The sequence below is a fragment of the Pinus tabuliformis genome, chromosome 8, assembly GCF_031772625.1.
Source record: "Pinus tabuliformis cultivar Carrire ecotype Pingquan chromosome 8, CPIR1, whole genome shotgun sequence".
Taxonomy (NCBI): domain Eukaryota; kingdom Viridiplantae; phylum Streptophyta; class Pinopsida; order Pinales; family Pinaceae; genus Pinus; species Pinus tabuliformis.
The window spans coordinates 510,264,572-510,278,085 of NC_142294.1; the positions used below are offsets into that span (position 1 = coordinate 510,264,572).

Consider the following 13,514-nt stretch of genomic DNA (forward strand, 5'->3'; position numbering starts at 1 on the left):
TAAGACCTAACCGAACACGCTCACTCTTTCTTGCCAAGTCTTGCTCAAAGTGGCATTGTTTCTTCTTCTTCTTTTGTGGATGGATTCAAATGAGAACCAGTTTAAAGCAGCATAAACCCTATGTGGCATCTAAGACTTGTCGCGTGAGGTGGTTTATTTAGCTCGTTGTTCCTGTTCCAAATTCGGTTCAAGGTCGACCAACACCTTTTTAAGAAACATAAAATCCAGCTTAGTTCAGCCCGGTCAAGCACTCTCTATGTGGCGTGCATGATTAGCTATCTTGCCCAACATCCTTGTTAGTTCGAGAGCCAAAGTCAGTCAATCCCATTAGATATCTTGATGTCAAAGGTAGGTTATTTGTCTTTAGCAATTGTCAAATATTTCCAAGGTAGGTCATCAGTTATTGATGTCTCATTTTATTTTTTGAAAGGTTATTGGAAGTGAATTATGTGCGTGATTGTGCAGAAAATCGTGTTGGAGGTGGGCCTAAACTGCGAAAAATGCAAATGGAGGGCCATGAAAACGGTTGCAGGGATTGAAGGTAATCTTTGGCTTTATTTGTTATGTGCGCACTGCGGGGTTAATGTAAAGTAGCTTACAGGATACTAAAATAACTGTAATTGGAGATGTGAATCCTATGTGCCTTACGACTAGTCTCAAAAAATTTGGATTCGTAGATATGGTGAGCGTCAGATCTTCTAAATAGGCGCAAAATAAATCCTGAAATGCAGCCCCAAAATGAGCCTTCAGGAAACATGTGGGAGGCATCAAAACATAATTTATGTTAGGTCATTCTTCAACTAGTGGTGGTTGTTGCAGCGGCTACGGTTATTTCTGGCGTGACAAGAACCCCCAATGCCTTCTGCATTATGTGACTTTCGTACCAAGGATTTTGCCGATTTGCGAAAGAACTGGGCGGTTTCAATGATGTTGCGTCAAAGTAGGTTTTGGCATTTCATTTGTGGCCTCCTCAAGACACGGATCTCAGAATTCCGTTTGTACCTCTCACGCTTGGCTATATATAAGATTCAATAATTTGTTTGGCTACGCTTATCTGTTTTCTCCGCATTGTGCACGTAACTTCTAATTATTATTAATTTATAACTGATTATTATTACTTTATATGGCTTTTGATGATAGAAAAATTTCAGTTAAATATTTTGTTCAAGGGCGTTTAAATGCAGTAGTATATATATATATATTTTTAATATATTTTGGAGTGTTTATGAATTTGTTAATAATTGAACATGAATTTTTTCGAATCATACATTTAAGTTGTAGAGTCTTCGCAATGAATTAAAAAAAAAATATCAAAGTTCTGAATCTGTATATTCAATTGAAGATATATTTTAAATGTATGATAATTAATCAACGCCTATTTAAGTTTTTGTAAGATTCAGTACGTCTACTCATATTTTATGTTCTCTCATATAACTAGCATTTGCATCAGATGTTGCAAAGGAAACGCCGTAAGGCATAAATTTAAATGGTCATTGAAAAGAAGATAAAGCATAGATAAAGCATAGATTTATCCCATGAATTAACTGTGAGCTTCCCCTGGCACTAAAAGTTGTAGGGAGGACAAAGGCAGGGTGTATTGATCCACTACAGTGGAAATGGACCGCTCAGAGACTGCCAAATGACCATAGCCTCGATGCTTGTCTAAGCTTGAGTTACGATGCACTGGGTAAGGAGACTATTCATTTGCAATTATTCTTTCTATACATGGCTGCAACATTTGCAGAACACCAAATTATTCATGCCAACCATGTGATTCCATTGTGGGTGGGAGAAGGGTTGTTGGCAAGAAAAGATCGCCATCAACTTAGCTACAACCCATCCGCACTGGGAGGGGTTTATCTCAACCTTTTGGCAGATCGTTGTTTGATTGAACCCATCGTGAGAAACATTGATGGGTGCGTAGTCTTCTGTAGGATACACAACCTCTTGCGCGATTTGGGAATCCATGTTGCCGAGGCCGAAGAAACTTTATTTTGCCGTGTGGGTCAGGATTTGAGCATGTTTAATGAAAATGAACGTTTCGGATGTAGTTGGATTTTGTTGAGTAGTAACAAACTGAGTTCGCTCCCTGAGTCAATGAGAGTTCCAGAACTATGTTCATTTTTAATAGATGGTAACAAATGTTTAACAAAAATTCCAAAAAGGGTTATTGGGAATATGGTCTCTCTTAAGGTTCTGGATTTGAGTGGGACGTCAGTGCAGTCATTACCAGAGAGTGTGGGGTGTTTGAAACAACTAAGATGCCTCTTTTTATCAGGTATGCCCATCAACTTTCTACCTGCATCTCTTACAAATCTTGGAAACCTAGAGATCCTTGATCTGAGTCGCTCTAGAATCACGGAATTACTGTTCGACCTTCATAATTTGAAATCTTTAAGGCATCTAGCCATGGATAAATGTGGTCATTTGCAGTATCTACCTTGCAGCATCTCAAGGCTCACCTCTTTGCAAGGTTTGACAATGTATGGATGCACCAATCTATGGGAAAAAGGTGAGCCCAAGAAATGGAAAAAAGTGGCCAACATTATCAATCTGGCCAACTTAAAGCAACTCACCAAGCTCCATTTGACAAACAATGAGGGCGTTACTAGGGAAGGCACATTAGGGAATATGATTGAAATGAACACCCTCATGTTAGAGCTCGCAAAGGTGAGATCTCTGCCGAGTGACATGAATAATATGTCAAAGTTGAGAAAACTATATATGGAGTGTCGTGACTTGGTTAGAATGGAACTAGTCTTATATTATACAAGTGTAATATGTTGGAAGAACTTTCACATCTGCATAAGCTCAACAATCTGCGGCGATTAGAAATGATTGAATGCTCTAAATTAAAGAAGTTTCCTCAGCTCAATAATCTGCAACGATTAGAAATAATTGAATGCTCTAGATTAAAGAAGTTTCCTCAGGAATTCGGTGACAAGGAGGCATTTTCTTTATTGAAGATATTTTCAATTGCTGGGTTGCATGAATTATAAGAGTTGGCAATCGTAAAGGAAGGAGCAATGCCAGTACTTGACATATTCATCATAGTAAAATGCTCAGCATTGAAGGTATTTCCAAAGAGTTATTTCGATTTGAAAACACTTCAAATAAGAAAAATCTATGGTTGCAGTTCCCTGAAAATGGAAGATTTAAGAGAACTTAGGGAATCCAATAAAATGATAGAGGTGAAGACTATGTCTGTAGAAGACACTAGAGACTCAAGAAATAGGTACTCTCAATTAATGACGGAAATGAAAAGTTGGCTCCACAGAGAATTTTGGAGCAATAATGATGTGTTCCTTTTCTTAAGAAGTCTTTATACACTTGCATGAGTTAACTGTGAGCATTCTATATATGGTGAGTTCTAGGAAGGGTAGTCCATTAAAATTGACCAATATAGACCAATCAATACTCAAAATACGTAATACTCATAAGAAAAACATATATTCCTCTATTATGTATATTTATTTACTATGTGGTTTTGAGTGCCGTTGTTGGAAAATATAATCATTAAATTAAAAGATATATTCATCCATTATGTATATTTATTTACTATGTGGTTTTTTGAAAGACTTTCATCTCATTTTGTTACAATTTCCTTGTAAACTTTAAAATCAACCTATCAATCCAGTACATGGTTGGTGTATATATTATTTGTTAGCATGTGAAAGATATATATGTCTTAGCATAACAATCAAATTTGTACTAGTTTTTCTTTGTGATGGCAGTGCTTCCCTACATCTTAACTACGTTGTGCATGCAATAATATGCAAGTGTGTTCCATAAAGAAAAACATACTATAAATGAGACTCCTAAGCAATGCCATACAAGGTTTCATTCATCAAGTAGTCATATTCCACTGGACATCCAAATCAGGTTTAAATACCAGTAAACAAATCTTTAAATGGGGTTCTAGCACCATGCCAAATGGATGCAAAACGAAAAGAAGAGCAAGGATTGAGTTGGAGGCATTTTATCTTCAGAAATATTTGGATTACTTGTTTTGTCTGTTGTAGCATTTGAAGTAGATACTTGTCGGGAGGACTTGGTGAAAGACGAGGCTTCTGTGAGTTGTCTTTCATGTGTGGTTGTTGTCGTTGAAGTTGCCAGTGCAGATTGAGCTGTAACAGAAGGTGCCTTTTTAAGAGTAGCATCAGTGGATTTAGGAGGCTCTAGTTGACTAGAAGCACTCAATTCTAACGAACCCACAGTTTGTTCCTGCATATTGCTCAGAGAAAAAACCCTATTCAAAGGTTTTGATGCAAAAGCTGTGATTGACTCTTAGTATCGTTGCTACTTGTCCCTGTGAAAATAAAAGGATATCTGGTCAGCCCAAATGCTGATTAAAATCAAACTAAATGTTACCTCCAACTATATCAATCAAATTAGCAACCCAAAGTAATTCATAGTCTATAGAATATGAACAGTGACAATTGACTTGCCAGAAATGTATGTTACTTCAAAAGGGTGCCACTGTTTTAGTGGCTAAATGCAAACAATATAAAGTGTATCTCCCAGTTTTTGGAACGTGTCATATTCCACTAGACAACCAAATCAGGGTTCAATACCAGTGAACAAATATTTGAATGGGGTTTTAGCACCATGCCAAATGGATCCAAAATGAAAAGAAGAGCAAATGTAGCATTTCTGAGAATTAAACAACCCTTCGTACTAGGAACAAAGCCATGAGATTCAAAGCAGGATAATGTAAGCACTTGCAGCAACATTTTTTTTGTAGAGGTGCTTCCCTACATCTTAACTACGTCTCTGAGCCTATTGTGCGCGCAATAATATGCAAGTGTGTTCCAGAAATAAAAACATACTATAAATGAGACTCCTAAGCAATGTCATACAAGGTTTCATTCATCAAGTAGTCATATTCCACTGGACATCCAAATCAGGGTTCAATACCAGTAAACAAATCTTTGAATGGGATTCTAGCACCATGCCAAATGGATCCAAAACAATGTCATACAAGGTTTCATTCATCAAGTAGTCATATTCCACTGGAAATCCAAATCAGGGTTCAATACCAGTAAACAAATCTTTGAATGGGGTTCTAGCACCATGCCAAATGGATCCAAAATGAAAAGAAGAGCAAATGTAGCATACAGATCACAAACTTTTCCAGCTCCTGAACCCTCAGTTCAAACTTTAACAGCAAGTCCATCTGCAGTGCAAAGCTTATTTGTAGGAGTTCCACCTTGTGATTCAATACAAGAAGGTTGCCAACAATAAAGCGGTTGGATTTCTTAGCAGACCACCAGTCCAGGTTCTTAGCGTTTTAGGTGTTCAATATGCTACTTATGATTTCTTGAAAGTGCACTACCTAATTTATCCAGATTGAAGGCGTTGTTATAATTAAGGGTTGATTTCTGCCAAATAAGCAGCTTGTCCTTCTATGTAGACCATGGTGGTAGTTATCCAGGCTGTACATGTTTCCAGAAATGAAGAATATACTTCATTTTTGTAGCATAGATGGTTGCATGTCTATCATACTCGGTAAGTTCACATCATATAGCAACCATGGCACTCACTAGAGCAGTGTAGAAATGAGCAACAACACAAGTTCATTTTGACAAATCAATTGATCTGTGATACAAAGGCCGCAGAGATGGATAAAGAATGTGTCAACAAAAGATAAATGTGGCACAGATTTGTATCCTTTCCAAATTCTACTCTGACAAATCACCACGTCATGCTAAACAAATGTAAAGTTACTCCTCACAGTTGGAACAATGATAAAGCAAATATATAAATATATAATAAAAACTGCATACTATTACTTGAACAGTAGATATACATACAACAACTAGCAAACTGTAAAGGTTTTCCAAGGACAAAAACCATCCTCTATCAAAGGGATAGTATCTGGGAACACAACCAAGTGACAAAAAAATTCATTAGAACCACATGCTTTACTACAATCTTGAAATAAATTACTAGAATCCTGAACTAACATAACATAGATAGTTAGTCTAGAAAAAGACATAACATAGATAAAAATCAATTTTCAATACCACTGGAAGATGCCCCTGAAGCATGGGAAGATTGCATAGGACCTGTCATCGGCGGGGCTTGTGAGGTTTCTCAATCAAGTTTATCTTCACAAACATTACATCAGAACCTGCCACCACCTCCACCACCCCCTCCTGCACTGGATGCTAGTCAACTACCTCCACCCACACACTCACAGCCTCGTTATCCCCAACAGTATTTGCCACAACCTCCTGCACTGGAATTTTCTCAACCACCTCCACCTTCAACAGATGCCTTGGATCAACCTCCATCTTCACACACAACCACTTTACCTCCACCTCCACAGGTGCCAAATGATGAAGAAATGGTTCAGAATATTGAAATTCTTTCTAAATTTGTTGTTAAGAATGGGCCTGAATTTGAAAATATGGCTCGGGCTAAGCAAGCAGGTAATCCAAAGTTTTCATTTTTATTTGATGGAGCACCCAGCAGTGATGCGGCAATTGGATATCAGTATTTTCAGTGGATGAAAAAAAAGTGGGAACTGCAAATAACTACAAGTGAGCAGGTGGAAAATCAGGGTCAATCTATAGAACCATCAGAGACACCTATGTATAGCCAACAATCAATAGATCCAAAGCTTTCAGTGGAACAGGTACCAACATCTCCTGCAGTGTCAGATATGGATATGGATGGTCAGTATTCCAGCCCTTTTTTTCTTTTAAACAAAACTTTGACTCTCGGTAGAAAAATCTGATCTATATCATATAATGTTTTTAGTTTTTAAATTATCATTAATAACTTTTACAATATTGATATAATGTTCTAGAATTTGGTGTATATCCATGTTATCACAAAAGATATGTTTTGCGTATAACCAAGCTTACCAATTGAAATAAGGATTACCTGAAGGATTGTGCATTTTGAATGGCATGCAAGCACCATATTCATGGGGTCATTTGTTTGTAAACATCATAAAGATATGTGACTTATATAGTTTGGCGAACTTGTGAGTCATAGTCGGTGGTGGATACTTGGGCCAAAATTGATGAATTTGGGAAGCAGGTTGGGATTTTGGGGCTGTAACATTATGTTCTCATCAAGCATAATCAAGAAATGTTTTAAACCTTTGGCGAGCTTGGACATTCCCAAAAGAGGAATAGGAAACAAGTTGACTACCTCGATATTTATCTGAAATAGACTAAACGTGGAAGATATTTGGAGGTGGACTTCGAAGCGACATGGTCTGGTTGGATGGTTTAATCAAATTTCGATTAATGAAATTGTTGTGTAATAGGTGCATATGCCATCTATTTTCTTTGACAAGATTCTCAACTCGTTTGGAGCTTTCCGCTTCACTCTAATTGTTTAGAAGTATTCAGACTCCAGTTGCATCCGAGGGAAGTTGAAGGCTGGCAACATGTGTCCACTCAAGGTGGAGCTTCACATTTGGCTAAAGCCTAAGTTGCACAGATATGCATACGGGAACAAATATGGATATGACATATTTTTAGAAAATAGGATACGGCAAGTATATATATATATAAAATGTGTCCGCTCAAGGTGGAACTAAAGCCTATGTTACGTAGATGTGCATAGGATATGCAGGTTTTTGGAAAACAGGATATGGTATGGCTAGGATATGATATTGAGTCGACATTTAAATGTTTACACTCTTTTACAGACACTACAACATCTCCCCCATACGGGCTGTAAAGTGCCTCTCAGCACAATTATATAACAAAAAAACCGTGAGACAATATTTTTTCATAATAGTATTCATGAATTTCAAATTTGTAAATAAAGACAAAAAGAGAGCTATAACTGAGAGGAGGTCCAAGTCTTCTATATTAACTTGATTTGTAAGAAATTAGGGTTACCATTTTTTTTCACTTTTACTTTAGTTTTCTATGGATTGAAATGTTGGCGGAAGTGATGGATATACACTTGGCTTAGAGTCCAAAATGGTGGCTGAAATGGCCGATACAGCATTTCAAAATCGAGAAACACTTCTGAAACATTTCAGTCTTGTTTAAAACAAGGATCCTTTTCCAAAACGTAGAAACACATTTGTGGCACCTAGAGGGCAGTGTTTCTGGTGTCTTAGGTCAAAAGCACTGATTGGATGATGAGCCAGGCTATATTAATTATGTATTGATTCTTTTGAGGTGGTGATTTTAGCATATTTACAGTTTTAAATATGATTTTGTACTTATATCTTAATAGTTTGGGACTATTTAAAAGCTTTATTTCTGATTCTTATCTTAAACTGAAATCTGGGTCTTTGGCCAATCCTATGCAAACTGGGGCTATCCTTGGAATTTTCCTGCAGCTACTTACTTTGGATTGGGTGGTCTTCTCATGCTGAAGTTTTGATGTTTAGCCAAATGTCTGCAACTGGGCTATGCTTGATTCTCTCCTGCATTTGTTCACTTTGTTTTGTTTTGGCTCTCTATCTCTTATGTTTTTCCATTAGTACGTTATCTGTTTGTATAGTAATGCTATTTTCTCATCACCTTGATGTTCATTTGCAAGCACTGCCAAGGTCCGCGGCATCATTTCTACAATTCAATCTTTAGCTGAAATAACTGCTCATTATATAGTTTGAGTGTGTTTGGGCTAGCTTGAGGTGATTGTATCATTCATTGAGCATTTTTTCAATTGATGAACATTCTTTTCTGTCTACTATATTTTTCCCTCGCTTGGGTTAGCCATTTCTCTTTGCTCTGATTTTTTTTATTTTTTTTGAGGGTTTGCTCTGTTCTTCTTTGCCATTTCTCTTCCTTTATGCAAATTAATTCCATGCATCTCAAATTAAATTTGAATATCATATAGGACCTTTTCCTTCATTATTCATCTTTGCCATTTCTTTCATGAGAAGAATATACTTCATTTTTGCAGCATAGATGGTTGCAAGTCTATCATACTCGGTAAGTTCACATCATATAGAAACCATGGCACTCACTACAGCAGTATAGAAATGAGCAACAACACAAGTTCATTTTGACAAATCAATTGATCTGTCATACAAAGGCTGCAGAGATGGAAAAAGAATGTGTCAACAAAAGATAATGTGGCACAGAGTTGTATCCTTTCCAAATTCTACTCTGACAAATCACCACATCATGACAAACAAATGTTAAGTTACTGCCCGTAGTTGGAACAATGATAAAGCAAATATATAAATATATAATAAAAACTGCATACTATTACTTGAACAGTAGATATACATACAACAACTAGCAAACTGTAAAGGTTTTCCAAGGACAAAAACTATCCTCTATCAAAGGGATAGTATCTGGGAACAGAACGAAGTGACAAAAAAATTCATTAGAACCACATGTTTTACTACAATCCTGAAATAAATTACTAGAATCCTGAACTAAAGAATACAATGTCACAAGTTTTCTTGCATACTGTAATGCTCTCAGATAGTTAGTCTAGAAAATGACATAACATAGATAAGAATCAATTTTCAATACCTCTGGAAGATGCCCTTGAAGCATGGGAAGATTGCATAGGACCTGTCATCGGTGGGGCTTGTGAGTCTGCAACCCAACTCGGCGATGTTCCAGAGACAGGTATTTGAAAAAGAGGAAATGGGCGAGTAGCCACAGGTTGGAAAACAACGCAGCTACTCCCTTTTGAGTTTTTGGTGTGTTTACATGGATGTCAGAGTATGTGTGTTTTTATGCGATAGAGGAGGATACTAGATCTTGATCATCACCTGTTGCAAACAACTCTAAAAATATGGTGAAGCAAAGTTGTCCATATGGTCAATGGAATTTTTAATTCTTTAATATCAGCGTTCTCCGTCACATGGTAACTGGTATTGTAGACTTATTTTGCACTCTTCTTTGGACATTCTTTTTCTGTCAACTATATTTTTTCCTGGCTTGGGTTAGTCATTACTCTTTGCTCTGATTTTTTTTTTTTTTTGAGGGTTTGCTCTGTTCTTCTCTACCATTTCTCTTCCTTTATGCAAATTAATTCCATGCATCTCAAATTAAATTTGAATCTTATATAGGACCTTTTCCTTCATTATTCATCTTTGCCATTTCTTTCACGATTGAGATATGACTGAGTGAATGAGAAATTTGCAGTGCTGAAACAAGAAAAATGGGTCAACCATAGAGTGGGTAATCATCATCATTTGGAGTGGGTACCCCACAATTCTGCTATCAGGTGTGTATCTCAATCGCAAATCCCTTCCTCTTCTGCAATGCTATTTTGCTGGAAACGAAACAATCTTGCATACAGATCACAGACTTTTCCAGCTCCTGAACCCTCAGTTCAAACTTTAACAGCAAGTCCATCTGCAGTGCAAAGCTTATTTGTAGGAGTTCCACCTTGTGATTTAATACAAGAAGTCTACCAACAATAAAGCAGTTGGATTTCTCGGCAGACCACCAGTCCAGGTTCTTGGCGTTTTAGGTGTTCAATATGCTACTTATGATTTCTTGAAAGTGCACTACCTAATTTATCCATATTGAAGGCGTTGCTATAATTAAGGGTTGATTTCTGCCAAATAAGCAGCTTGTCCTTCTATGTAGACCATGGTGGTAGTTATCTAGGCTGTACATGTTTTCAGAAATGAAGAATATACTTCATTTTTACAGCATAGATGGTTGCAAGTCTATCATAATCGGTAAGTTCACATCATATAGCAACCATGGCACTCACTACAGCAGTGTAGAAATGAGCAACAACACGAGTTTATTTTGACAAATCAACTGATCTTTCATCGAGATACAGGGCATATGTGCGTACAAATGCGGAATAGTCCCAAGCATTTGAGTGTGAATCATCTCTAAAATCAGACAGATTGAGCAGGCGTGCACCACGCCTTATTCCCTGAAGAACTTCCTGCTCAAAACTTGGATCACCGTCCTGAAATAGCCTATGAATGAGCATCAGCGCCTTCATTGCCACTATCCAATTGTGTGTTTTGCTGATCCTCTTGGACAGACTGTGGACACAAGCACTAACATAACCCCTGGAATAAGAGGTGAGGTGCAAAATTTCATACACATATTTTTCATCTATAGGTACTTCATCATGACTTGTTGCCTTTACAATGGCAACATCCAGATCCGGCGCATTGTTGCTTGCAACCTTTGCTATACTAATACTCGTCTGGTCCTTCACAGCACCGAGAGCTTTCCTTAGCTTACTTGGAGCCATTCGCAAATCTCAAAAAGCACAATTAACCTTAACAAAGGTTTGATCTCAAAAAAGGCAATTCAAGCTCTGAAAAAACCAAATTTCTACCAACGGGACCTAATCTCCCTACTGCACTTTTCATGGTCTAAATTCCCCAAATAATGACAAAATGTATGGCTAACGGCAAACCTGCCGATTTCACCGCCCTGGAACACCACCAGCCAAATCTCTCCACGAGAAGCGATGCCGGGGACCTCAAAGACACGGATTAAACCCTGTTATAAAAGCAGCCGACGTCAAAGGCCACAAATTACCGGCGAATATCCTCCACAGCTGGGGTTTCAGCTCAATTAGGTATATCAATTGCAAAATTTCAAAAAAATCCAAACCTACATAACCCAAATAACAGCTAAATCAGAGAAGATATCCAAAACATATGAGAAAGATGACAATATCCTCGCTTGAAATTAAAGCAAACAAAATCTCTGCAAGATTTTAAAAATGCAACAAAATCCATTATCAAAAAGCAGAACACGGATCTCCAATAAAAAAGATAAAATTTCACTAAATAATCCTATACATCGCACATCTATAAATACAAGAGTACAGCTTCCATCTCGAAAATGAAGATCGAATCGCCGGATCTAAGATTTGAGCAAAATTTTCCTCCAAAACATAAATCAAGCCACCTGACTTTCAAAAACTTTACAGAATCTCTCAAAAATACCTGGACAGCGGCCGATATAAATGGATCCTTTGACGCCGGTTCGAATCCTCCTCTCGCCAATCTCCAGCAAAGCTATAAACCATTGAGAAAATCCTCTTCTTCAAATATGAATCCACATTATATTGTCGTAGAGGAAGAACTTTGATTGAACATTTTAAAAGCCATGGACGGAGACGGCCGACCTACAGAGCACAAAATCCATCCATCTTACCAATGAAAAATGCTTGGATCCACTACCGCGACAAATTTGCTGGAATTTGATGGATTTTGGAATGCAAAATAAAATTTGATGATTTTTGGAATCCTCTTCTGCATTATTTCATAGTCTGAGATTGACGGTGAGCTCCTACTTGAAGATGCCCCTGAAGCATGGGCAGATTGCATAGGCCCTGTCATCGGCAGGGCTTGTGAGTTTGCAACCCAACTCGGCGGTGTTCCAGAGACAGGTATTTGAAAAAGAAGAAATGGGAAGTGCTTTCCTCGGTGCTGGAAGTCCTTGAATTGCAGAACAACCCCAGGACCTGCAGGCAGGAAAAGAAACAGAGAATTACCAGATTAAAGAAAACAAGAAAACAAAAGAATGTTCAGATACCTAATGTGTAAATCGCTACAAGACGGCTAACCCATCAACAAAAATTAAGCTTACTTGCACCCTGTGAAACTGGATTCTGGATGGTATTCGGTAGCAGTAGTTGGCAGTAGCAGTGGATAGGCAAGACGCATAGACCGGTTCACTGCAACGTCGTGGCCAAGAGGCAATAACTGCCACCCAGGAGGCAACCCTAGCTGAGTTAGGGTTTTGCAGAGCGTTTTCACAGAGCATGGCATCGAACACCCTAGATGAGTTAGGGTTTTGCAGAGCTTTTTCACAGAGCTTGGCATCGAACAACTGAGTTATTTCTGTTAATGAAAAGGCTTAGGGTTAGATGCACCCAGCGGAGCCACCGAACCGAGAACCGAGTTGTTACAGGTAATGAACAGTCTTAGGGTTAGATGCACCCAATGGAGCCACTAAACCGATTTAATTGCCTTGATAGCATCTAACGGTGGAAAAACATTTAATCGTCTAACAACGCATCTAATGGTCAAGATTATGACAGAAAGGCAATTGGGGAGGTTGATTTCAGAGGGGAACACCTTACGGCGTAATTAAACCACACCTATTTAAATTTATGATGTTCTCTCATATAATTAAACAAGGAGTGGTCTATAATGCGACTTTTTGGAAATACCGGTGACGGAATCCAATGGAAGAAATTGAGGTTAAATCTTGATTTGTTGCAGTTAAAATGGTTTTTTAACTGCATATTTGGATTCAACACCCTTGAAAATCCTAGGACGCTTTGATTGTGCAAAAACTAGCTATCAAACTTGCGATTCCAATAAATTGCTGCTGGATTTTGACCAAAAAACCCATCGAAAAAACTTCCAAAAAATCGCATTAGACAACTACATTAAACAACACTTAAATGTAGATTAGATGCCTTTGTTCATATTTAATGTTATCTCAATCGAATGTGCCTACTGCAATTTAATATTTTGTAGGTTATATATACGTGTTTCGAATATGCCAATTCATATTTAATGTATTTATATTTTAATGTTTTCTATGTTAGATATATTGTTCATATTTAATAGT

The 13,514-nt window shown here is 37.6% G+C and overlaps 2 protein-coding genes across 3 annotated transcripts; both read right to left on the reverse strand.

Annotated features, from left to right (window-relative positions):
• Positions 1–10,701: 10,701 nt before the first annotated feature.
• LOC149236326 (putative clathrin assembly protein At2g25430) lies at positions 10,702–11,169 on the reverse strand. Its single transcript, XM_089368844.1, has one exon. The coding sequence runs from the start codon at positions 11,167–11,169 to the stop codon at positions 10,702–10,704; it is 468 nt and encodes a 155-aa protein (XP_089224970.1).
• On the reverse strand, positions 10,941–12,867 carry LOC149236327 (uncharacterized). Of its 2 annotated transcripts, none has more exons than XM_089461549.1 (3): positions 12,522–12,867; positions 11,876–12,396; positions 10,941–11,537 (listed from the first exon to the last, which is right to left on the reverse strand). In XM_089461549.1, the coding sequence occupies exons 1-2, from the start codon at positions 12,755–12,757 to the stop codon at positions 12,222–12,224; spliced, it is 411 nt and encodes a 136-aa protein (XP_089317675.1). In that variant the 5' UTR covers positions 12,758–12,867; the 3' UTR covers positions 10,941–11,537; positions 11,876–12,221. The 2 variants fall into 2 exon arrangements, with proteins under 2 accessions (XP_089317675.1, XP_089317676.1); XM_089461550.1 differs by lacking the exon at positions 10,941–11,537 and adding an exon at positions 11,543–11,633.
• Between the last annotated feature and the right edge of the window lie 647 nt (positions 12,868–13,514).

Excerpts from the sequence above, each read along its gene's own strand:
- LOC149236326 (XM_089368844.1), bottom strand. The coding sequence starts at position 11,169 with ATGGCTCCAAGTAAGCTAAGGAAAGCTCTCGGTGCTGTGAAGGACCAG.
- LOC149236327 (XM_089461549.1), bottom strand. The coding sequence starts at position 12,757 with ATGCCAAGCTCTGTGAAAAAGCTCTGCAAAACCCTAACTCATCTAGGG. Across the intron at positions 12,397-12,521 it reads TCCAGTTTCACAGGGTGCAA|GTCCTGGGGTTGTTCTGCAA; the intron begins GTAAGCTTAATT and ends TCCTGCCTGCAG.